Here is a 27,985-nt window from a genome sequence, read left to right on the forward strand (position 1 = left end):
TTAAAATATCCACTTGCAAAAAATTCATTAACGTCCCTTATAATCATTCCACTTGTTTTAAAATAAAAATTCCTTTATTTTTAAAAAGCTCCATTTCTCAAAATTAGAAGCACTACTAAAAGAAGTCACATCTTAAATATTTTTAGATGATATTAAAAAGCATTTGAAATAAAAGTGTGTACAGTTAGCATGTCCTGTATTTCTGTTTTAACATACTTTATTTAAAAAGACAACTCTGGAACTTTACCTTGTTTATATATTTCATGCAGCCTCAAAGAAAGCAATCAATGCATTTTGATCATAACTGTCCAGAATCTCCAGTAAAAGAGGTACTTTGGTTTTTACATTGGTGCCTTTGAACTTGAACTTATCTATGAAAAGATCGGTGATCATGCCTATAAAGAAAAATGTTAATTTCCTATCATTGATTAGTACTAATTTCTAACACAGTACTTAATGAAAGTAAGTTATTACTTGAAATTCTCTAAGCACGCATAATTGCATTATTTAATATACAAGGCTAAAGGGATTGATACTATAAACAATATTTATTTGGGGGATTTTCTTTTTAAAGTTTATTTTGAGAGAGAGATAGCCATCAAGCAAGCAGAGGAGGGGCAGAGAGAGGGAGAGACAGAATCCCAAACATGCTCCATGCTGTCAGTGCAGAGCCTGAAGTGGGGCTCTAACTCATGAACTGTGAGATTGTGACCTGAGCCAAAATCAAGAGTCAGATGCTTAACCCCTGAGCCCATCCAGGTGCCCTTATTTGGGGGTACTTTAAGGCAAGTTTCAAAACATAAATCATTTGGCTAATAATCCTCTTAACAACTGGTTAAAAGCTACTGAATTCAGATAATTAACTGCTGGCCAGTTCTGAATTGCTTTTGGTATATATAACATCACAAGTGGTTTATTTTTCCCACCAAGCTGGCCATTTTGAGATAGTGTAGACAGATTCTGTTTTTAACAGCTGTATTTGAAATAAAATATTCCATCAATATATTGAACATTCTTGGGATTTATCCAAGACATGTTTCAGAATTTTTTATATTTTAGAAAGATAATAAAAGGAATATACCATATATGGCATAATATCCAAGGGGAATAAGTGGCAACATCTGATAACAAAACAGAATAGTGTTTCTGCAACAAAATATGTGGATAAATATTCACATTAAGTGGAATAAAAATGACTATAAATAACCCCATGCCAGTTTAAGTAAGGTTTGTCATTAAATTATTAATTCAGATCGTGTCAAATTTGCTACCAAATGATTTATGAAACAAGCTTTAGTTTTCAAAGCTTTCTGGATTTTGGAACTGGTGGTGAGAGATGGTTTTTTGTACCACTCATCTTCATGTGTTTGTCATATTGTAAATATTAAGATATTAGATATTGTTATAGTTTGTGAGCAAGTCCCAGGGTAAAAAATAAATTCATTAGACAGGCTTAAGATCAGTGTGGATAGATGATACCAATTGACTCTAAAAGATCTGGCATAGCGCAAACAGCATGCAGTTTGGGGTGAGGAAGTTCTAATGCAGGCTTTGCCACTACAAATGTGACAACAAATTCTTTAGTCTCAGATTTCAATTTAAGAAAATGTAAAAAATGAAGATAACACCATCTATCTTGCAGAGTTGTTGTAAGGATTAAATATCCCAACTGATTAATAAAGATGTTATAAATCAATAGGTGTGCTATACACAGCAGGTCTTATATAAAGATTGCAAAATAAAAGAAGTTTTCCTTAAGCTGTTCCATTCTTCCTCTTTCTCTCCTTTCCTTCACATCTCCCTCTTGCTCTCACTGTTTTTCAAGACAATTTGTGAAACATCCAACATGTCACCACCAAGGCAAAAAGAGTTTTGAACTATAAATTTATAGCACAATGTATCATTTATTACATTTTGCCAAAAAAATACTAAATGCTGCATTTTGATATTTCATAGTATCAACAAAACCTGAAAATTATTTGTGTGAAATACAGCCTACATTTTAATGCTTCATAGGTTGGGGCGCCTGGGTGGCTTGGTCGGTTAAGCGTCCGACTTTGGCTCAGGTCATGATCTCACGGTCTGTGAGTTTGAGCCCCGTGTCGGGCTCTGTGCTGACAGCTCAGAGCCTGGAGCCTGTTTCAGATTCTGTGTCTCCCTCTCTCTCTGACCCTCCCCCGTTCATGCTCTGTCTCTGTCTCAAAAATAAATAAACGTTAAAAAAAAATTTTTTTAATGCTTCATAGGTTATATTCACTTCACACCGGGTTTCTTCATGTACAGAAATTAATTTACTGTATTACACCTATTTCACTTTTTTACTTTCATTTTACCCAGTAAAAATATTAAATATGAAAACTAATTTGACAAAAAATTTGATGCAATAAACTAGCTGTCACTGGTTCATGAATGCTGTAATCTTTGCTTATCTTTCTGCCCATTTTCTCTCACATGATCCTTCGTAAACAGTAGGAAAGGAATATGGCAAAGTTTTCTAGAATAGTTCACTAACCGTAGAGTCTTTCCAGATGTGCAGGTTGCTTTTTGTATTCTTCCTGTAGGTGATCTGCCTCTTCTAGAATACAGCGATATTCTGGTATCAGAAAGTTTGTATTTCCTTCATGAACCTGCAATTCCTTATTTAAAATTAAAAACAGAAGCACTTTAATGTTCAAAATTCAATCCAGTGTAACTTTAAAGTCTTTACAATTTTAGAAATTCCATCACAATAAAACAATGATTGTGAATCCACGAAATACATACTTACTTTTAAAGCATCAATTAATTGCACTTTCTTAGCCAAAAGCAACTGGTACTCCAGCTTTGGGTGGATTAGCTTTAAAGTGTGTTTGACTGATACTTCATTTATCTCTAGAAGAAGTTGATCCAGACACAATTAGGTAAGTCACTTTGATCAGAAACATTGTTACTGTTAACAAAAATACCCCTCCAAAATAATTCATTTTTCTTTTTTTTTTTTTTTACCGTACGATATGTTGAGGTTAATTTTCCTTTTTGTAGCTTCTTTAGAGAGCACATCTTTTAGGATGGATATAGTAGAAATGTTGTCAGATTTAAAAACTCCTTCTCCTTTCCTATAAAATTAATATATTTTTAAAAGAACAGCTTTAGAAGAAAATATAGTAACTAGGTCCAGTGAATACATATTTTCTGACTAGGAGCTGGTTTTTAAAATTCATTTGATTTTAGATCTCTTTATATACACATCACATTATTAATATAAAGCATATTTAAGTGTGTAAACTTTTATTATTCAATTCAAGTTCTGAACATAATTGTGAAACTAAACAAGATGTTAGATATATGCCTCTTAAACATGACAATTACCTATAAGTTCTTCCTTAAAGCATCTTTCTTTACTTTCACTAATAAAATTTCCAACAACTAACCCCATATGTATATAAAATGCATTTATAATTGCTTATTTACATGATTTTCTTTGATGTAATCACCCAAATCACAACATGACTACATTCTTCATTCTCAAAAGAAAGCTGATATTAAACCTAAGAGTAACAGCTTTCATTCTTCCATGCCCATCATTTATTGTCACTTATTATGCACAGAGGACTCTTCATCTTCTTTACAGAACCATTTCTTTGTTCTCTTACCTTTCTCAATCCATATATAGTTGACCCTTGAACAATGTGGGGGTTGAGGTGCTGAACCCCTGCACACTCAAAAATCCGCATAGAACTTTTGACTCCTCAAAAACTTAACTAGCTGACCAGAAGCCTTACCAATAATATAAACAGTCCATCAACACATATTTTGTATGTTGTATGTATTATATACTGTATTCTTAAAGTAAAATAAAAAAATGTTACTAAGAAAATCATTAGAGAAAATACATCTACCATAATGTACTGTATTTATATATATATTAAAAAAAAATCCATGTATAAGCGGTCCCATGCAGTTTAAACCTGTGTTGTTTGAGGGTCAACTGTAGTCTCACTGGCACTGGCCTCATCCCCATTTGTGGGACTTTCGAAGGAAGCATTTAGCAGTGTATTCCAACCTCATGGCTCTATACTGACACTCAATCCTGGAGCTTTTATTTGGAACTATTCAGAAAGAGAGGCTCTGGGATAGATGAAAAGATAGAAAACTGGATGGAATTGCTGGTAGCCACATGGCACTTATTTGAAAAGCCAAAAAAAAAAGACAAAAACAGAGCTGAGCAATGAAAAGAGACAGTTTTGATGATATCAGGTAAGCCAGGAATCCTGTTCTGCCTGAGGCAGATTACTACTAGGCTTTTAAGTTATATGAGCTAATAAATTCTTTTTATTTGGTTAAGTCTTCTTGTATTTAGTTCCTTCTTATGATAATCAAGTTTCCTAATTAATACATATACCACCTTTCATGTATTAAATGCTGTCTTTTTATTTGGTTTTCACACACACCAATAGTTTATATTCACTAGTTGTAGACAAATGCTAATTCTTTTTTCTAGAAAGGTGAATCCTACATACTATATTGATTTCAATTATGTTTTAAAAATCATATTTTCACTAGTATTTAATTTTAACTGATGATATTTAATTTTAAACACTTAACAGTACCTGGCACTGTAGAATGACTCACATGGTTTATCTTCTTTTAATCATCACAGCTCAACAAAGTGCTATTATTTCCGACCCCCAAAAAAGAAAACTGAAGCTCAGAGAGTTAAATAATCCAGGTAGATCAAATAGTTGGTGAGTCACAGAGCCATGATTCAAACCTAAGTATGTTTGCCTCCAAAGCACATGCTTCTATACTTTCTCCACATAAATGTATTTTATTTAGGCACCCAAAAAACATTCATTGAGCAAAGCCATGTGGTAGGTACTTGGAGGAAACATACAAAGATAATTAAGAAATTGACTCTGCCCATGAAGAGCTTAAAGTCTAATTTGAAGAAACAAGTTTACATAAAAATTATTATATACTTCAAACAAATAACAATAAATACCTAAGACAGGTAAGAATAAAATACTATGGGAACAGAAAAGAGAATCTCAAGGAAGCCTTCAAAATACAGCAACTGAGTTGAGCCTTGAAGGATAAGTAGAGTTTTGATTGTTAAGGAAAGAATACTTAAGGGCACAGAATGGGAAAATACAAAGGTATGCTATTATAATAATACAGAATATGCCAGGGGCATGTTGAATTGTCTGCTCTGATTAAAGTGTGAGGTTTACTGTGGTACTTCAGAACAGGAGTCATTATTACAGGTTTAGACACATGTAAGATCCCTTGGAGGGCAAAGTAAAACCTCAACAGAACTGATGCAAAAACAAAACAAAACAAAAACAGCTATACTGCTGGATACTTCTTGGTCCCAAAAGGCTGCATTCTGAGGTAAAATTATGTGTTCACTCCTATTTCCAGAATTTAGCATGGTAAAGTCTCAGCTAGGAAGCAAGAAGTAGAATAGCTCAATAATCTGTTTAGGGAGAGAATCCTAGACAGAGAGACAGGTATAAGCTCAAAGAGCAGATGTAGAGAAATCAGCCTTACCCAAGAAATAGGTCATTTCACATTCAAGAGACAGGAACAAAAGAGAAGGAAAATGTAGCCTCTACTATATTCAGAAACAGAAATTATAGAAGCCTATTGGAAATGAATGAGTAGTGACAGTAAAGGGGCAGGAGTGCAACTGGGAGCTTGAGAAGAGTGTAGAATATGACCTCTACCCTCAATATGATAGCTTCAAAACCCTGTACTGTTCTAAACTCTCAAGTTCTGAGCCATATTCTATTTTTGCCTAAAGAAATTCAATGGAATTTTTACTGAAACTAGAATAAATGAATCAATTTGGGGAAGTACTGCCATGTTTATGTCTTCAATTGATGACTACTGAATATATTACTCCATTTAATCAAGTCTTTTATGTCAATAAAATTTTAAAGTTTTCTTCATGTAAGTTCTGCATATTTCTAATAACAGATATTTCTGCAGATCTTATATGGATATTTTGTTATTGTTATTGCTACTCTGATAGGGTCTTTTCAAATCATTCAAATCATTTATTTTCTAACTGGTTATTGTTGGGAATAGGAAAGGTATTGATCTTTCATATTTGTCTGTATTCAAACATTTTTTTTAAATCATTAATTCTACTTGTTTTTCAATAGATTCTCTTGAACAGTATAGGTTTTCAGTCACATTATTTTCAAGTTATTCCTGCCTTAAAACAAATGAAAATTTAGAAGCTCTATTTATATAAAAACATTCCTGAACCAGTAATAAGTTTTATTTACCTGTAGGTACTTTCAAGTTGTGTATCCAGGAAGGTGTTCTGAAAATAAAATGTCACACATTCTCCTGCTGGAGGTTTCTCAGGGACTTCAGGCAGGCAAAAAACCACCCAGGAGTGAACTTCAGCAAAACTGAACTGGCCTGTTAAAGTCAGTGTATTCATGGGTCTGTAATTTAATAGTGGAGGTACACATTTGTGTGTAGGAATACATGGAGGTATTATATGTATACAACACATTAACAGAATTTTGCAATAGTAGTTAAACAAATATAAAAGTATATACAAATATAAACAAATATAAAAGTATAAACAAATATAAAAATATTAAATTTTCTTCAGATTAATATTAACCATAAGATAAATAAAATTTTCAATCTCATGGAAAAAAAGGAATGCTTACCTATATCTGTGCTTTAATGTTCAATTAAGCCTCCAATCATAACTGTTTCCTGTATCAGCAAGTTACTTACTTTTCCAAGTCTCTATTTCTCATTTGTAAAATGGGGACATTACTACCTGTCTTGCTTGCTGTAAGGCTTAAATGACAATGCATAAGCATCTAGTACAACATACAGCAGAGGGAAAATATTCAGTAATTGTTCATTTCTTTCCCTTCTCCTTCATTTAAGCTCATGGTCTCTCATCTCAGGAAAGAAAGTGAAAAACTACCAACAGGAAGATGCTTAAGTTGGACTGGAACTCAGAAATAACAGGGACTATCACAACCAATTGATTTGCCAATATTCCCTGAGGTGAAACAGAAAGGAAATATAACCTTTGAGGTTAATACTATAATAAGATCCTGTTCACAGAGAACTCAAGTGCTAAACAATATTTATTCACAACAGGTATTTGGGAGAGATAACTGTTACTCTACTGAGATCAGAATGGTAATATATGAGAAAGATAGGAAAATCCAACTCAAATCAGCCTTTAAAAGAAGACAAATCTTATATTAAAAATATGAATCCACAGTGCTTAAATATTTAATTTTTAAAATGTACAAATAGCTACCAGATTTATACTATAAAATGAAAAGCAAGTTTATCTGTATCATGTAATATACTAAAAAATAAACTGCTCCCTCCTTTGTCCTACCTGTCATGATCAATAAAGTGAGTTCTTTGATGGAGTGAAAGGGGTTTGATAAGGTATTGGCGGACCTGACAGGTTTTGGGTTGAATCCTTGGAGTCACATATGCTTGAAGTGTGCCATACTGGCCTTCAATTGAACGAATCTGAGTAAACACAAAAGAAAAGAAAATAAGAATAACCTAGCAACATAACACAAATGTTATCTTTAAAATGTTCAACACAAGTAATCAAGTAATTAGACCTTAATCTCTTCTGTGATATTCTGAAGGAAATAATGACATTTTATTAAACAATTACTTTTTACCACTAGAGTAAAGGAAAATTTAAAAAGCTTTGGCAGGCAAAAGCAAACTTAATCTATCTATAAAAGTTATCCCCACCACATATTTTTAGATGATCTGTCTACACTTAGTAGTGCTATGTCATTCCAAAAAAAGTACATTCTTACATACTAACCCATCACATCTAAAACCACAAGTGTCTAATATAGTTCATAAGATTCACATCAAAAATGGTTAAAATTTAGACATTTTGTTGAGGTGGATAAGTGAGTTTTTTAAATAACTAAAACTTAAATGTAATACTTCATTTTCTCATAAATAAGGGTATTATAGCATATAGCTATTGACAGCTTATATTGACATATAAGAATCTACTGACAGAAAAAAAAAGTTTCTAAGAACTTAATTCTTGATTTTCTATGAAAATACAGAAGTATACACCATCTAATTATAACATATTTAGATTAGGAAATTCTTTTGAGTTATTTTAAATATACCTGGTTGGACCTCCTGAGGATTCAAAACACTTAACAGAAAATAAAAATTCATTACACTGTGAAGAATTAATTTTTCAGGAGTTGGAAAGCTGTCCAGCTTCTCCCTCTTGCCCCCCCGTCTCCGTTTCTCTCACTTCAAATTCATAGATGGACTGTAGTACTTCTTGTATTACAATGGTAGCTTCTCTAACCATAGCTATATTTTAACATAGCTCTAACCTGGCTATATTTTATTTATTTTGAGAGGGAGGGAGAGCACGCATGCAAGTGAGAGGGGGCAGGAGAGAGAGAGAGAGAGAGAGAGAGAGAGAGAGAGACACTCCCAAGCAGGCTCCACACTGTCAGCGCAGAGCCTGACGCGATGCTCGTTCCTATGAACCATGAGATCATGACCTGAGCCAAAATCAAGAGTTGGATGCTCAACTGACTGAGCCACCCAGGTGACCTGCTAGCTGATATTTTAACTCACACTTTTCCTAGCATGTGAGGGGGGCAGAAATCAATGTTTTACCTAAATGGGAAAGAGAACTAAAAGTTTAAAGCAAGGTCTTTTGCAAATGTTACACTGCAAATATTGCTCTAAATGGAAAGAGAGGAAAAATAAAAAGATGAAAAATAAAAATACAGAAAAGAAATAAAAAATAGATCTGATACAGCTATATTTCAGGGTTTCTTTTTTAAAGGTAAGCTTACACTAGCACATAATTTTTTCCAGAATAAAAAGTCATAATGCTTTTTTTGATTATATAAAAATTCATTTTCATTATTAAAAATATAAGCAATACAGAAAAATTAGGATGAACATACAAGTCGCCTGAAATCCTACCACCCAGAAATGATCATGATTGCTATTTTGGTAGTCATACCTTCATACATTTCTCTATGCACAAGTACAAAAACAAAATCATAATTTCACATGAAGAAATTCTATTTATATCATAGACATCTTTCTTTTATTTCTAATAGTCACATTTTCCCCTTATCTTTGTCTTTCCTAATGCCATCACCTCCCTCCCACTCCTATCCCACCCATGCTTTCTCCTGTGGCATATGCTATCATACCAGACAGGTATGTTTCTTTTCATACCTTTATTCATATGTAAATAAAATGTATTTACATATATGGGATTTTATCCACATCTTGTTTTTCATGGAATTCACTCCATGTTAACAGGAATAGATCAATGCCTTCCTTATTGCAGCTGTGTTATATTCCATGGAATGCATAAATAGCTAATTATTCAACCATTCAATTATTGAATGTTCACTTTGGTTCCACTCCTCTGCTTCTACAAGCAATACTGCAGTTAATTAAATACATATCTGTGTGTATAATACTGTGATTTTATTGCTTAAAATAGATTCCTCCAAGTGGGACTATTGCCTGTTTTTCCAAAGCAGCTATAACAATTTTTATTTCCTTCAGCTATGATTTAGAGTGTCTTTTTCTCATCCCTGCCACATGGTGACATTGCTTTTTAAAATTTTTTGCCAGTCTGTTAGATAAGCAGAAAATGTTTTTTGTTATTTTAATTTGACTTTCCCTAACAGTAAGTTAGAACATTTTCTTTTAATATTTGCTAGCTATTTTGACTCCCTCTTGTGTGAACTGAGGCACAGAACATATTCTCTGCCTATTTTCCTTACTGAATAGTTGTTTTTATAACAAGTTAGAGGTAGTAGTAGTCTTTGTGTTTTACTGATATTCACCCATTACCTAAAAGATAACTAAATTTCCTTCTTTTGAAAAATAATTAGGTACCTAATACATCTATATTTATTTTTTATATATGGCATTAAGATAAGAATCCACTTAATTTTCTTCCAGATATATACCAGTTGTGTTGACACCAATTTTTAAATAGAAATAGTAATTTAACAGAATTTTTCCCTACATAAAAATGTCATGCATTAGGCGCACCTGGGTGGCTCAGTTGGTTAAACGTCCAACTCTTGATTTCAGCTCAGGTCATGGTCTCATGGTTGTGAGATCAAGGTCTGCATTGGGCTCTACAGTGGGTGTGAAGCCTGCTTAATGTTTTCTCTCTCCCTCTTCCTCTGCCCCTCCCCCACCTGCACTCTTTCTCTCAAAAAAAAAAAAAAAGTCATCCATTAAATTTCCATAAATGTATGTTAAGCTCTAGTTCTATACAATTTTATTGCACTCCCTATTTATTTAGGCCTTTTAAATACCCTGCATTATTTTTATTACAGTAGTTTCATAGTATGTTTTACCATATAAGTTTCACCTTTTTCTTCTTTTTCAGTAGTTTTCTTGCATCTATCATTAAAGTTTTAAGTTGCATCCAACTTAAAAAAAAGAACATAGCTTTTTAATATATTTAGGCCTACTTCCCAATTTATTGGCACAGTCTTGTTCAGTGGATATGTAATTTAAAATGTTTAATTAGGTTACATAAAATATGTTTAAGTATAGTCCTTTAGAAATAAATTTATTCCAGTTTTCAATTTTTCTTTCAAAATACACAAAAGGGGACTTATGCAGACTAAAATAAATTGTTTAGGGGAAAAAAACCTACACTTAACTGGAACTTCCTTAACTAGATGTGAAAAAGTTATTGTATAACATCTCTCTTGAAAAACACAGACTGAATCTCTGAGCATCAACACTTCTCCAAAACAACCATTCCTTAATTTTTTAGATCATAAATATATCAAAAATAATTTTTAAAAACCTCACACAAATTAATTAACTAAATTAGATTTGTGTGCTACAATCAGTATTTAATTATGAAAGAGATTATATTACTAAATTGCTGAAGAAAATACTAAAAGATTTTCTTTAGAAAGATGGTAATGCATGACATTATTGGAACACAATCAGAAAAATCCAAATGGTAGGAAAATATAGGACAAATGCTCAAATACTTCAATAACCAAATTACCTTGTCTGGACCATGACTGGATCAAACAAACTGTAAAAAAAAACTCAGTGAAATCTAAATACTAAATATTTGATGAAACTAAGAAATTATTGTTAATTTTTCTTAGGTGTTATAATAGTATTGTGGTTATGTTTTAAAAAATAGTTCTTATCTTTTGGACATATGTACTGAAATATTTACAACTGAAATTATAAAAAAATCTTGTATTTGCTTCAGAATATTTTGGGATAGACAGTGATAGTATAAACAAGAACGTCATGAGTTGATGACTACTGAAGCTGAAGTCATTACTTTTCCATACATTTGAAACTTTCCAGAATAGAAAATTCGAAAAAAAAATTCCACTAAGAGGAAATTCAGGATTGGTTATTTTAGAGAAGGTGATTGGTTGTGTGCCAATAGCAGAGATAATGGTTTGGGCTGAGTTAAAACCCAGCTGGTCATCCAGCAGTCATTACTTATTTCAGGGAGAAAACAATACAAAGAAGTGATATGATACATTGCAAGATATACCTAGGGGGAAGAACGTTCAAACTTTCAATTAAAGGTAATGTCAAACATTTTTACCTTGAGTTCCAGCCTTGTGGTATTTGCCTGGCACCGATAAGTGGCGAGAAGAAAGTTGTCATTTGACTAGGAAAAATTCAAAGTTAAGGCAAAGGATAAACTCACATTTTTATAATAATAAAAACATCATCAATAATAATAATGGTTATCATTTATAAAGCACATATCATGTGGGTGACACTGTGCTAAGTGCTTTTTTCTTATTCCTGCAAACAACCCTATGCGAACTTTTACTAAATAAGTTTTTACAGATGGAGAAACTGTAGCATTCGGGTTAGGAAAATTTTCCAAAAGCTCATAAGTAAAGAAATCAGAATCCAAATGAATACTTTTAAGACACAAGCTCATGCTCTTTCCAGCCTGAGTTTCTACAATAACATTTTTTTAATGTTTATTTTGAGGGAGAAAGCGAGGGGGGAGGGGAAGAGGGAGAGGAGAGAGAGAACCCCAAGCAGGCTCCACACTGTCAGTGCAGAGCCCAACACAGAGCTTGAACTCACAACCATGAGATCATGATTTGAGCCAAAATCAAGAGTAGGTCGCTCAAATGACTAAGTCACCCAGGTGCCACTACAATACTTTAAAATATTAATTTTTCTAAAAATTTAACTGACAGCACAAACTTCTAATGTTTACACTATTAAAAGACAAAACATGAATGTCTTTGATTATCACAAATAGTTATAGAGGACTAAGAAATATCATATCTCTGTATTTCCAGCAAATAGCACAGTGCCTGAGATGATACTGTAAGCATTCAATACATGTTTGTTGAATTAAATTAGACAGGTTACTTCAAATATGATAACTTCTGGAAACTGAATATTAAACTACTAAAAACAGAGAAATATATCTGGGTTATGAATTGCAAAACCAGACAAAGCAACATGAAATACTTAGTATGCAATTTTCATATACTACTATTTCCCTATTTTTAATAAGTAAATGAAGAAAAAGGATGCTAATATCAAAAAGAAAATTTGAACGTTTTAATTTAAAATCATTTAAATTTAGTAAACAGAATATCAATCAACCTGAAAATAAATATACTTTCGTGTGGTTAAAAACAAATGTTACATACCTAAGTATTTATGAATAAGATGATAAAGATTAAAATACATGAAATGTCTGGGATTAGGTTTGGGATAGGAGACAGAGGAGAGCATAAAACAAGACTGGCCGTATGTTGAAGTGAACAAAGAGTATAGTGAGGTTATTATACTATTCTCTCTACTTGTGTATATACTTGAAATCCCCATGTTAAGGCTTTTTTTTTTTTAAAGCCATCCTTCTAGAAAATGGGTTTTAAGTTAGTATAAAATACTCATTTCAAAGAATCCTGCAATGATGTAAATAGGTTGATCTTTCACAGTAATTTAGGAATTAAGATTTTAAGATTAACTTGATTTTTTGAATGAAAATAAAAATGTAGGCTTTAATCTTTTATGTTTTATTCTCAAACAGGGATGGCAAACCACACATATTGCATAATACAACTGTGATAAAATCTCTCTCTTTTTTTTAAATATTTATTTTACACACAGCACAAGTGGGGGAGGGGCAGAGAGAGAAGGAAACACAGAATCCCAAGCAGGCTCCAGGCTCTGAGCTGCCAGCACAGAGCCCGATGCGGGGCTCGAACTCACAAGCTGTGAGATCATGACCTGAGCTGAAGTCAGACGCTCAACCGACTGAGCCACCCAGGCGCCCCTGATAAAATCTCTTATTCTCAAACAGGGATGACAAACCATACATACTACATAATACAACTATGAAAAATCTCTCTTAAAAGAAAAGCTTTACTATAAAATTATATTAAAAACTATTCCCGAATATAGCTATCAACTTTGTTCTTCATCTACTCTTTTTATTCTTCCCTTTAAAAAAATTTTTTTTTAATGTTTACTTATTTTTGAAGGAGAGAGAGAGACAGAGTGTGAGTGGGGGAGGGGCAGAGAGAGAGGGAGACACAGAATCTGAAGCAAGCTCTGGGACGCGAGGCTCAAACTCACAAACCGCAAGATCATGACCTGAGTCACAGTCAGAGGCTCAACTGACTGAGCCACCCAGGCACCCCTATTCCTCCCTTTTTTATATGTATAATGACTTGCCAACTCTAATCATCATCTGCTCTGGCTTGCCTTCTCCAAAACAACCGTTCCAGACCTTATTTTCCCTAACTTCTCTCCAGGAGCCACACTTAGTTCTGGGACTGCTAGTGTGTGCTAGTACTGAACAGAAAGAAGTGATATATTAAGCATATCCAAAAGCTCTGATACAATCTCATCCAAGACACTTTACACATGGTAAGTACCCACCAAATGTCTGCTAAATAAAGGTTAAGCAAGATTCAACAAGCCCAGAAATGGTGAAAAAGAACAAGCAGAAGAAACAGACCATGTTCAAATGTAGGAATGTGTGAAACTATATAGCATTTTCAAGAAATTTTAAGAACTTCAGTTTGGCAGCAATAATGTGCATGGGAGGGAAGGTAGCAGCTGGTAAGAGATCAGCTAGAGATGTAATCAAGAGCTGAATCATGGAAAGCTGTTATGCCACAATGAGGAATCTGACTTATATGCAGCAGGAAATAAGGAATCTTTAAAGGTTTTGAAAAAAGAAATGACATGGTGATATTTACATTTTAGGAAGACCTCTCTGGTGGCGGTGTACAGCAGAGCCTGGAGGTGAGAGGCAATACTGGAGATAGAAAAACTGATAGATGAGTAGTTCAAACAAACATGGTAAGGGCCTGAAAAGTTAACAGAAGTGGAAATGAAGCAGAGTAGAGACATAGGAGCCAAGGACATAGACTGGCAAAAAATAGTGACTAACTGGATTTAACAGATCAGAGAAAGGAAGGAATCTAGGAAAACACCCCAGTTTTCTGGATTATCTGAAAATAGGGGAAATGAGCTGAAACAGATTTTGAGGGAAAGGTTATGAAAAACAGATTGAAGAAACATTAAACCTTAGTAGCATTTATTAGGCTTTATTCAAAATGGTATAATAGAAATGAAAAAGTGTCTGAAAAATTCTTGATACTTTTTACTCACCTCAGAATCACAGCTGCTAAAGCTGACAACAGCAGAATTTTTATCCACATCAAGTAAATCTATTGGAACATCACTCTACAGTCAATATTAAAAAAAAAAAATGGTTCAGATGGAAAGCTAAAAAATTTACAAAACATTATTTTCTCTTAGGGTTCTCTTTAGTTCTAGTTCATGTTCATCTTTAAATTTGAGCATATGAATTCTCTTAATTTACATTTGATAATGTACTTCTAGAAAATAAATGCACTAAAAAATGTTATATCACAATGTTTATTTTTTTCTAATTTGGACTATTAGAGATCATAAATGATCATCTCTCACCACCCCCTTAAAAGTATAATCTTTCTACCTATTTTTGTCAATGCTAAAAATGTTACCATAGTCTAAAAATAATAATATGGCCATTCTGATTCTATCAGTTCATTTTTATCAATTTAGTTTTTACCTGCATCACAAAAATGAGATAATTTTTGGTCTCCTCTAGAGAGGTAGTTCCTAGGGCACTGTTTTTGCACTCAGTTCTATCTAAATGGTGCTCCTAGAGTTGTGTAATGCAGCCCTTATGCTAGCATTACCTAAGACAGATTTCAGCCTTTAAATTTTAATTAATAATCTGATCTCTCCCCCACATCTTTTTAAACATTATCTTCTTTCTCCACTTTATTCTCTTCTCATCTTCTTATGGGTTTTCCATCTTTTGCTTGTTTTCCATTCATCCTACTACCATCCTTTCCCACTCCCTGAATATCTTACAATTTAAAGAAAAACTGATTAAATATATTATTGAATGGAGTTGTGTATTATTACCCCTATATTTCACCTTTTGGGAATATACTTTGTCTACGGACCTACCCAGAAACTGGTGGTTAATGAGCAAGCTGTACTGTAAGCTACCATTTTAGAATTGAGAGCTTAAAAAAAAGGTTCTAATAAGGGCATTAAATACTGCAGTTTTCTAAATCGCATCTCTTAAAATTCTCTTAAGATCGCCAAAGAACAAAACCCTTACTGTTCTTTTTGATGCTTCTTAAAACTTAAGTCCATCAGTCTTTCGTTTAATACTTACAGGATAAATAAAAAGTAAAGATATAACTTAGATAATCTATGAGCAAACTGATTATCTAATAGAAGATTAGATAAACCTTTAAAATTACTATCTAAGCTAAATGCAATTTAAAGAAAAACACTTAAAATTACTGTCTAAAATTAAAAGTGTTCAATAATAATTAGTGCATACGGCTGGTCTGCAAAATAGATCCAATCACAAAACAAAGAAATTACACACTGGCTTACCTGTATTAAGACATTATCTATTGCTGTCTGCACCTCTAAGATGAGGCTGTAGCTGGCATCATCTTTATTTAATGTAAACTTGTCATTTACACTAAATGAAGGTACTGCTGATTTTGCTTTGCTTGATTGGGAAGACTGTTGATATTTCTCTCTTTCCTGTAGTACCTTATACTGCAGATGTTCCAGCTCACTCCTAGAGAGAATATATACAACTGTCACCTATAAGTATAAACATTTGAAGTCCTTAGAATGATTACAAGAATTTGAGACATTTACTTGTGCAAAACGGATTTTTATTAGTTGAACTAGAACTATGACACTAATACAAAGTTTTGTTTCTATGACTAACCAAACAATTCCACATTATTTATCTCTAATCTAAAAATTAAAACTCAGTCCCATACCAGCAATATTAATAAAGAGTTGTAACTATCAAGGCAAGCTGAAAATAATCAGTTCTAACACACAAATCTAGTTATAGTTAATCAGAAGAGAAACTAATTGTACTGGAGCAGAGAAATATGTTAGACTTAATTTGAAGAAACAAAATGTGTAAAACCAGTAAATATGTGCCTTTCAGTAAAAATTAGGGGAAACAGACAAAATAAGAAGGAGGCTGTGGAGTACTAACATTTTGGGGACCATAAGATGATCATGAGCCAGTGGTACAGCTGAGTTTCTTCTATCAAGTGTTTAAAAGGATTCTGCTGACCTTCAACTGTACAGACATTGCTTCATTGCTTAGAGTCACTTCAGTTAAAGGGAAACAACATATGCAAATGTAACAACTAGTAACTGAGAAACAACAACATGAGGCTTAGCCAGCCCCAACTTAGAGGAAAAAATCTGGGTAAGAGCTTGGAAGGGATTTGTGCGATAAACAAAACAAAGGAAAAGATTCATTCGTACAAGAAATATTTACTTAGAGCCTCATATGTACCTATGTTGCAGGTGCTGAATGAACAAAACAGACATAAGCTTCTCATGAGCTTACATTCCACTGGAATCAGGAGGGACAGACTCGGTTATAAATGTAAGGTATACTGACGATGTGAGAGAATAGCCATTAATTCTACTTGGTTTCCTTATTGCATGAACGTTGGAGCTTGGAGTCCAGGTGGCTTTGCTAAACTGGCTTGTGGTAAACATGTGGTGTGGCTTTAGTGAACTAGTACTTGTGGCATTTTGCTGCCTTAAAAACTTAAGTAGCCCTCAACTACCACCAAAAATAAAAATAGATCAGCCCTCACTGCCCCCAAGAGGTTGGTAAGGGTTGAAGTAGGGAGAGCAGTCATTAGAAGTTTCAGCAACTCCCACTTCTTCACTGTATGAAGCAAATTTACTTGAGTCTGGGGTCTCTTTTCATAGGATTTGTCAAATTGAACAGGCCACAGAAGCAATCCCTGTGTCTGAAAGAGTCAACATTACTCATTTCCAGTAAGAAAACTGATAAGCCAATGTTACAGATTCATAAGGGTCCACAGGAGCAGTAAACAGTACAATTAAGAAGGAATACAGCTGTCTGTGTTGGTCTCTTTCTAATGTCTGTGAAAAAACAAAACACTACAACTATCTATAAACAAATGAAAAATGTAATTTTTGATCTAGGAAAAAGTCAGTATAGAAAAAAGTAATAATATGTATATAAATAATATAAAAAGTATATTTATAACTTTAAAATACTAATTAGCACTTACTGCAAATTTTCTCAAACTGATAAATTTAAAAAGGTGATAAAATAATTAATTGTATAATTTCTTCCAATAAAATATAAGAACTACACACTTCATGAAATAAAAAAAAAAAGCAAACAAAAAAATCCAAAATTACCTTAAGTTAGAAATTTTATTTTGCATCTCCTGATTAATTTTTACTTCTTCTCCTGGTCCACTTTCCTTATGCATAGGCTCTGTTGTCAGACCTGTAACCCAGCCTGCAGAGATGAATTAAATTGTGCACCATTAAGTACTGCTAGTATTAAAAGAAACCCCAATATACATGCCCCTTTGTCCACCAACATCAACCTCATTTAGTCCTAGGACTTATTGTCCTTCAAAAAACAAGACAAAACAACAAAATATATCAAGCTGGAAAATACTGAAGCCATAAAGAAACTACATAATAAACATTTGTGATACTATTTTTATTTTGTGTAAACTACTATAATACTATGATTAAAGAAATCTTTCACTTCTCAGTTTATAGTGTTAGTTTTCAAGTATGGAATAAGTCAACACAATTCTAGCAAGTTCAAATATACCTGATGAATTAGAACTGTCTTTCGAAAATCATGTTTATGGAAAGTTAAACTCTCGCATTGGCTATTTTAAGAATGTAAAAGAATCACTAACTCAAAAGCAAGGGAATTTTTATAAGAAATATAGACAGTAACAAAACATAAACTAAAGTTCAGTAAATACTTCTTTTTAAACCAAAGAATATCATTTAATTTTCAAATATTAAGTAGAGTATGTTAAGTACTCCATTATTCACATATTACCTCTTTTATAAACCAATACACCTACTCCTTCCCTCCTTAGTTTTTAACCAGTAAAGGTTTTAATGCTATAGGTAAGACTGATTTACTAATAACACTTTTTTTAAAAAGTTATCATCAAAAATAATTTATTAAGGGACGCCTGGGTGGCTCAGTCAGGTAAGTGTCTGACTCTTGATTTCAGCTCAGGTCATGATCTCAAGATTGTGAGATTGAGCTCTGTGTTGGGCCCTGGGCTGAGCATGGAGCTTGCTTGAGATTCTCTCTCCCTCTCTCTCTCTCTGCTCCTCCCCCACTCATGCTTGCTTGCTCTCATGCTCTCTCTCTCAAAATTAACATTAAATAATAACATTAAAAAATAATTTATTAAATGTATATTTTTTCTTAATGATTCTTTCTTTACCTATTACCATTTCCCTTACCTGAATACGTGGATACCACAATTTCATCATAGCCTTCTTTCCCTACACAACCACCCTGGATAGATGTGACACTTTCAGACAACATCTAAAACAAATTTAAGATCAAGTACTTCATTAATAGCTAAAAAGTTCACAGACATATTAAGTAATAAAACTTATTTTCCTCCCTCCAGACATTCAACATACATTTATTGAATACTTATCATTCGAAACACTGAGATTGGAGAGGCAAAAATCCTGCACAAATGGCAGAAAATTCCAGTGCTTTTAAATTTGGGGGAAAGAAGACTGAAAATGACTCATATATGTGTGTGTAGCACTCAGCCACAGTAGCCACATAATGAGCAAAAATCATTTATTTATATAAAGAGGTTTTTTTTAAAAATTACATAAGCAAAACTCCCAATATGTTTAGTCTATCATCTGAATTCTACATACCACCTCTCATGCGTTTTTTCCAAATAGTTTTTGGAAATGAACAAAGAATAAAGTTTTTTAGATGAATAAAGGAGATGATAGCCTCTATGAAACCTTTAGGGAATTTTTATTCCCATATTATCTATGTAATACCTTTATCTATACATCAAAACATCTGTATTTGCTGATCTACAGTTAAAGCTGGGACTGAGGGGAAGCACTAGTAGTGAAATCAGACAAAGAAAACTTGATACTGGTTGTGGTTTTTGTTGTTGTTTTTTTTTAAAACAGCCTCAATCCATCCTGCATAAGGCAGGATGGGAAACCCTGGACTAGAGAACACCACTTTATGAAACCGAAAGATTCATTTTACAGCAGACTGATTCTCCATGTAACTCCGTACCTTGGCATAAACAAGCTTAACTACATTAAAATCTGTGAACTAAAATTACTCATATTTAGTAATTCTTCTCATTTGGTAAAGTCTTGGGTGGTTAGAAGTGAAATTGCGACTTTTCTCTCTCTGCTCAAGGATATTTTGATATTGTTCTAACAACATGAGTTTATTCCTAAAACATTATTACTTTAAAACAACAGTCTTGTTTGTTACCCAAACATATAAATGTTACTCCTGTAATCCACTATGCATTGTAGAAACTAAGGCAAAATAATTAAAGTTCAGGTATACAATATTTAGAAACCAAATGAAGAAGCAATTTATTATTTATCTGGAAGGCAATAGTCTATTATTCAAACATAAGAGCAGTCTAGAGAAGATTTTGATAACATCAAAGCAGGAATATTCTAAGCCAAACACAAGATATTAATATAATTTAATAAAACCCAAAACATCACAATCATCTCTATAATTATTTGATGAATATAAGCATATATAGTCTTTTTAAATGAACTGACCTGATCAAATCGTAGAACAGGCTCATTTGTATTGTCAAAACTATACACTTGTACCACTCCATCATCTCTCCCAACAAGTAAATCTTTAACCCCATCACCCACAATGTCAAAGCTGTCAACACACAAAATACCTTTAAAAAAGATGATAGAGGTGATAAGCTATTAATAAAACTAATATTAGGGCCAAGTACAGACAAAGTAAGGCTGAAAACATGTATATACTGAATCAGAATGGGAAAACAAAGAACAGAAAACTTGAAGCATAATCAGGTATCCCCTTTTCTGCCCACATTCAGCCATTTCCAAGACTTTAAATATAATCTAAATGGAAATGGCTCATAGTTTTTATCTCTAGCTCTGGCCTCTCTCTCCCCAGAGCTCCAGACTTCTACATCCAAGATCCTATACAGCATCTTCTTTGAGACGTCCATTTGCATCTTAAACGTCCTATGCCCCAAAGAAAATTCTTCATTCCCCTTTAGTGCACCCCATCAATGGTCCTTCCCCAAACTCTCCTCATCTCAGTAAGGTATCACCCATTTGTTCAGGCCAAAAATCTAGACTACATCTCTGATTCCTGTCTTTTTCTCACTGCCCAGACCAAATCCCTTAGCAAATCTTAACAGCTCTATCTCCAAAATATATACTGAAATTGAGTCCTTCCCATTTCCAACTACCATTAGCCTAGCTCAGGCCACTTATCTGTAGTCTAGACTAAAATAAATTATAACAACTACAACAATGACTTCCTAACTGATCGCCACACTTTCAATTTTGAGCTGCTTCCCCCAGATCCATTCTCCCTGGTATGTTTTTTGCTTTGTTTTGTTAGATTAGATCATATCATACTCCCACTTACAATTCTCCAAAGACTTCCCACTGCACATAGATTAAAATTCAATCCTTTTCCAAGGTCCACAAGGACCTACATGATTTGGCCCTATGCTAAGTCTCTGACTTGTCTTGTCATGCTAATACATTTAGCCACACTGACCTTCACTTTGCTCCTCAAATGAATCAAGTTTACTTATGCCTTGATTTTTTCCTCTTTACTTATGCCCTGATTTTTTCCTCTTTCTGGAGCATAATTTTCCCCCCAATTTTTACATTACTAACTCCTTTTCTTATGAATCAGATCTCGGCTCAAATTTCACCTTTTATAAGACACCTTCCATTACCACCCAGTCTAAATTTAGTTTTCTTCCTTCCACCTATCACTAATGCATCACTGTCTGATATTTTTTTCAGATGACTTAGATGAAGTTATCTACTTATTCATTTGTTTATTCTCTGTCGCCCCTAACAAGTATTTGTTGAAGGAATAAATGAATACATGAATAGAATTACTATACCTATAAATAGCCATCTTACTACTTTCTAAGTCAGATATAAATTTCCTCAGAAAGGTATAAATCCTTTAGAAAACCAGAATATTCCCTGACTCACTATACTTCTTCCTTGCTTAATATCAAATATTCCTAAATTCCAATTAATTTCCTACATCAGTGAATAATGGATTTGATACTATGGATGGACATTAGCCCACAAAAACCTACCTATCCTAAATTACCATTACCATTTCTTAATTAAAAAATGATGCCAAAGTATGACAGACCTGCTAAATAAACAAAGAGTAAATAAATCCGAGGTGGCTCTGTAAATTGTTAAGCTTACCAAATACTGTGAATAAATAAAACAGAATGAACTATATAAAATTTAGGATATTTAATAATGAATGACATTTCAGAATCTAAACTACATCAAAAACATACCTCCCAGCTTTTTCTCATTTCGAATTTCCCACTTGTGTATCGGTTTGGAGGTAGTGATCTGAATAAGCCCAAGTTTTCCATCTGATGTTCCAAACAAAAGGTCTTCTCCAGAGTCACCTAGTTTATAATTAAAGTTAACATGTTAGGGGCACCTCGGTGGCTCAGTCGATTAAGTGTCCGACTTCAGCTCAGGTCATGATCTCACGGTTGGTGGGTTCGAGCCCTGCGTCAGGCTCTGTGCCGACAGCTCAGAGCCTGGAGCTTGCTTCAGATTTTGTGTCTCTCTCTCACTCTGTCCCTACCCCACTCATGCTCTGTTTCTGTCTCAAAAATAAATAAACATAAAAAAATTTTTTTTTTAAGTCAACATGTTATACTTATCTCATGACTCATAAGATCTCCTTAAAACTGAAAAAATTTTCATATACATGGACTTTAATGTAAAAATATCATTTAAAAAATATAAAAAGACAGAAAACTTAATTTTGGAGGATGGTTATATAGTCACAGAATTTTATAAACTAAGAGATAAGACCCTTCCTCATCATCTAATTTTAAGATGAGGACACTGAAAATTAAAGTTCAACAATTCATTATTGTTAGTTACTGGCAAGTTATCAGACTACTGTCTCAATTCCAGTTCATTAACATATAGTTACATTATTAAAAACTTAACATACAGTTAAATGATTAACTATACTTAATATATAATTAAATGATTAAAAACCTGAAATATCTAGACTTAAATAACATAACGCACTTCCTTATTTTATTGTGATTACCGCCATTTCCGTTGTGTAGTGCTAAAACAGTAGGTGGGCCAGGAACTTCAGTTTCATACATCACATCAGATCCCTGAAGAAGAACAAGTATTTTAAAACTGGAACAGAACATAAATTTAGTATACATACTCCTTGATAACATCAGTATTCATATAAAGAAAAACTCTAGAATAAAACTGCTGAAAAAAGTTAGACTGTGATTATTAACTTGCATTTCTTTAGCAATTTTGTATATGTTAACTCATTTTAAAATATATAATATTTAAAGATCACAAAGAAATATTTAAAATACTCAACACTTAGAAAAGTTTTCAATTTAAATACTTTGTTTGCCCAAAAACTTGACACTGGTAAATTTTCCTATCAAAGCTTTCCAGGAATAAGTTGTTTGTTCTGTTTTCTTTAACTCAGAGCACAAATATTTAAACAGACCCAAAGTTACTTCCTAAGAAAAAGACAAGCCCAGGGGCTCAATTTTGCTTCCTGAAAAATGTGAATGAAGTTTGCCACCCTAGTCCCAGAGTGGTAGCAGACATGTGTCATCTAAGGCAGAAAATAGCCCCTACCTAACCCTCAACCTGATTCTCATCGTCAACCTTAAGAGGTCGTCCAGGTTCTCAGGATGGTAACTGACACAAGAAGGTTATGCAGATTTTTTTTTTCAACAGGACTTCTCACTCTTTAATGTGCCATTACACTTTTTGGTACTCTAAGAAGGTAGGTGGTGAGTACCACCAGAACAGCAATATCCAACATCTAGGGTGTTATCTCTTAGGGTAGTACATTGAATGTGTTGTTTCATTTAGTTGGATAATACCAGCAGGTGGGTTCTCAGTGTTTTCATTGTACAGAAGAAGAGACTGAAGTTGGGAGCAGTTAACTTGACATAGTCACATGGTCAATAAGTATTTGGGTATTTCCAAAACCTATTCCAGTGAGAGGCAGAATGACGTGTTATTTAGAGAAGAAAATAAGTTACGTCCATTTATTTGTCTTTTTTAAAATTTTGCCACTTCTAATGTTTTCATTTAGTACATAGTATTTTGTGAAGCTATTAAAGAATAGGGTACTTATAAGTATCTACACTTACATGGAAAAAATAACTATGATAAATCATTCAACGAAAAAAATGTGAAATTATAGTAAATATGTAATGACCTTTTAGTTAAATATATATAGAATATATAAAAGTAATGTGCTTTATCTTTTATTTATAATTACATTTGAAATTTCATATATATCAACTATATAAACACAAAAGAATCCACAAGAAAACTGTTTAAAAAAAGGCTACTTCTGGGGCAATGGATAATGAGCAGTAAAGGGGAGGAAGGACGTATGAAGGGCAGAGCAAAGGCTTCAAGCTGTAACTTCCCACAAATCCTTACTGAATTCTTTATTTTTACAGCAAGTATATGGATCTCTTCTAGTTAAACAAAGCAGAATCCTAGAATCAGCTGGAACAATTTCTAACTGAATTCTAGCCAGCTCCTGTTTAAAAGCCTTATTCAAACAATTCATATTTGGGAGTACAGGCTATGGAAGAAATTAATTATTCATCCCTCTAGAATGAATCTTGAACATTACTTTATCTTCCCTTGGCAGGGGGGTGGGGGGGCAGGGAGAACCTCATAGAACCATTGGATTTTTCCTTCTATAAAAGGACTAACACCAAGAAATGGCCATCTGACTATGAAATTCCAAAGAATGAGATAGCCTGTGATGGCACAGAATAAACAGCTAGATTTTTTATTCAATTGCGCTATCATTAGCCCAAGTTTCTGATCCAAATAATCCACCTGTTCTATGTTATTTGCATTAAACTTTATTTTGTGGATCCTGGTGTTTGTATGTATGTGTATTTTATTGAAAGTCACTTTTGAAGAGACATAGGTGTAACTATTATACTAATAACAATACCTTATGCATCATGGTTTTTAATAGAAATATAAGGACAATAAAATGATTTTTCCCTCTATCATTCATTTATTCATCCAACAAGTATTTACTGAGTGCTTATTTTGTTGCACATACTGTCATAAATATGGAATAAACCCAAATGATACATCCTTTGATCTCAACTATTCCTTCTTTGTTAAAGCCTAACATCCACTCCCCAACCCAATTTCCTCCATTTATTTGATTTTGGCAGGGAGGAAAGGGTAATGGAGGAAGAAAGCCAAAAAAAAAAGCTGCGAAGGGTTCTATAGCAAAGGCACTCCATTCAAACTGGACTAACTCAGAAATTATGTATGGGATTGGGAGGAAGCATCCTTTTTCCCATGTATGCCTAAAACTCACCAAAGATCTTAATACATTTGGCTCAAGTTAAAAAAAATTAGCATACCAATTAAAAGGCATTTTTTCCAGATATAATTTTAAGTAAGACATTTAAAGCAGCAGTAATAAGTAATTTAACTTAAATACACATTGTTCAGTAATACTTATTTAGCATAAATTATGAAAAACTATAAAAATGCAAATCACAGAAACCTGTAAAACTCTGAGCACTCTGTCCTGGCAGGCCAATACTGGAGTAATACTAGGTAATCTTTCCACTGGAAGGCAGATGACATCATTGATTTTGTCCCCAGAAAGGTAATAATGCTGGTCTTTGCAGTCACAATAATGGTTATAGATGTAACTTGCACTGAGAAAGAGGTCTGAGCCAGATATATGCCTGAGAACATTAAAAGTAATAAAAAATATCCATATTTTTAAAAATAAGCATAGAAAACTCCTGAACTTTTATGAGATGAAAACAAGTTTATACAGTTTCTATCATTTTATCACAGACTTAAAGAATAGATATTTTTCCCCCTCATTTCCCCCACTTAATTTTAGCCTTTAGGTATAACATTGATTTTGAAAGCTGTGAAGACCTTAAGGTCTTAGGCATCTCAAAAATTAAGCTCAGAAAAAATGAAAACAAAGACAATGATAATTTAACTGTCTATATCTGAAGACAATTTGAAAAAAGGAACTTTTTTTAAATGCATACTATGTGACAAGCACTGTCCTAAATGATTTACATGTATTACATGGATTAGCTTAATCCTCATAATGTTAAAAAGCAGGGACCATTATTATTCCTTTTGACAGAGAACAATAAAATGTTAGGTAACTTGTCTAATGGCACACAACCAGTAGTGGAGTAGACTGCATTAGAGAGTTAGCTTTCTTACTACTTTTCTGAACTGTCTAGCAAAGGCTGTTGGAAATGAATCTACTTTAAATGGTAAACAGTGAAAAAAAAATATTTCATTAGATTTTTATCTTGAAAAAAGAAATGAAAAACATTCATTTTAAATTATATTTAACAAAATGTAGGCAATAATCATAACAACATTCTAATTCTATATCGAATCCAGTTTTCACTTGGGGAGCTGAAACTTGACAAAAATTATATACTAGTATATTACCTTTCACTTGTAGACTGCTATAACCATAAAGAAGGTGATAATAAAGAAGGTAATTTTATTTGAAGGTTTATTTGAAGGTGAAACTTCTAAAGTCTAGTTAGAAAGTTTTGGAATTAAAATTATTTCTTATCCTATAATTATCCTCATTGATTTTCTCTTCTTCAATTATCGCTTAAGTGGCCTCACTCTGTGGCTCTGCATATGATTTCAGTAGTCCTCAATATCATTTTTATCAACTAACAAAATTCTTTTTCAAGACTTAAAGTTTCATCTAGAAATCCATCTGTATTACATTTGCAATTATACTGCAGTTACACATTTTCCAAACTACTGCTTACAATCACTATTGTTGACAAGAGCAGGGATAGATGGAAACGTTAAGCAGGGAAGGGATGCATGAGTGGTAACCAACTTGTAAGTTGTTGTAAGTGCTCTCTTACTGAATCTTGCCAAGTTATAACCTTGCTTTCCTATGCACCCTTATAAATTTGGGGATTCAGACAATAAATTTTCAAAAATTAAGTAAAGATCTTCTCCATCCTGCCACTGCCACTCCAATAAAATCATTTAAGAAACTAGCAAAAGCGACTATTGTCTAGGAAATTCCTTATCTTTCTCAAACCTTTGCCCACACATCCTTCTGAATGTGAGTTATGCTAATTATTAATGTATTACTTTGATTTTAGCATTTTACAATTATCATTGACCATGTCTATCTACAAAAGCATTTCGAAAGTATTCTATTCTTATTAAACCACTGAACTCATTCCCATATACCACTGTTTAAATCTTACCTAATCTCACCAAACCAAAGTTTTGCGGCTTGGATGTCAGGACATGAGACATGCATTATACAGAATTATACAGGACAGCTGTGCATTACACAGAACGCTGAACTGAGTTAGCAGTTTTCAAACCAATGTCTGGTTGCTTATAGAACTTGGCTGCATCATAGTCAGATGAAGAACTTTTTCTTTTAACCCACTCCTAATAATTCCGATTCTGCAGGTATGAGTAAGACAAGAAATCTACTCTTTTAAGCTGCCAAGGGATGCTCCTCAGTAGTAGGTCTGAGGACAGTGGGTTAGATAAACTTCAAAGGCTTTTCAGCCCCCCATGATTAAAAAAAACTAAAATTTAAACTGCAAAATCTCACATATCCAAAAGCCCTTAAGGGAGTTATTTTTACTCAGGGTCTTAACTGATTTACCTAAAATTATATCCTATTGGTAGTTATCAACTTTGACGGCCAGCTTTTTAACAAAATGATGCTACCTCATAACCAAAATTACCAGAGACATCAAAGGAACAGAAACCTAAACATCTCTAGATTTCTTTTACTTTTTTCTTTTATACCTTAATCATGAATCAATTGAACCAATTAGTCAAAAATTAATGTGTAAATACTATGAGAGTCTTTAAAAGAAAACATTTCAACAACCAATTGATTTTGTACTGATTCTAGGTTAATTAGTTTCTTACTAACAAAGTGCCTTTAGACAATTTTACTTCCCAAGAAATCTATTAAGATATGAGACTCAATCTGATGTTTGTCACCTATCCAAAATATTGTAAATGGATATGTAAAGATAAAAAAAGGATGAACATACATAGCTTTAATGCTTTCAGTGAGGTTTGTTTCAAAAGAGAGGAACTGTTTTCCTCTCTTTGTGAAGCCTCTAATCTCAGATCCTGCAGCAACAAAAATTTTCTCCTGGGGTGTATTAAGAACCCCTCCTAGCTCCAATCTTGCAATCTTCTGCCCTGGTAAAGTCTTGAACACTGCCTGCAA

At 33.3% G+C, this 27,985-nt stretch overlaps 1 protein-coding gene across 1 annotated transcript; it reads right to left on the bottom strand.

Annotated features, from left to right (window-relative positions):
- Positions 1-52: 52 nt before the first annotated feature.
- Positions 53-27,985, bottom strand: LOC125918224 (Bardet-Biedl syndrome 7 protein; the record flags this gene model as incomplete). Its single annotated transcript, XM_049624252.1, has 16 exons — positions 53-395; positions 2,513-2,636; positions 2,768-2,871; positions 2,986-3,095; positions 6,273-6,437; positions 7,370-7,509; positions 11,618-11,683; positions 14,674-14,748; positions 15,967-16,159; positions 17,797-17,899; positions 18,886-18,970; positions 20,218-20,348; positions 21,990-22,106; positions 22,772-22,844; positions 25,265-25,451; positions 27,804-27,985. Coding segments are annotated over 16 exons (1,989 nt in total), but the record flags the coding sequence as incomplete, so codon positions are not given.

This window comes from Panthera uncia, unplaced genomic scaffold, assembly GCF_023721935.1.
Source record: "Panthera uncia isolate 11264 unplaced genomic scaffold, Puncia_PCG_1.0 HiC_scaffold_569, whole genome shotgun sequence".
Lineage (NCBI taxonomy): Eukaryota > Metazoa > Chordata > Mammalia > Carnivora > Felidae > Panthera > Panthera uncia.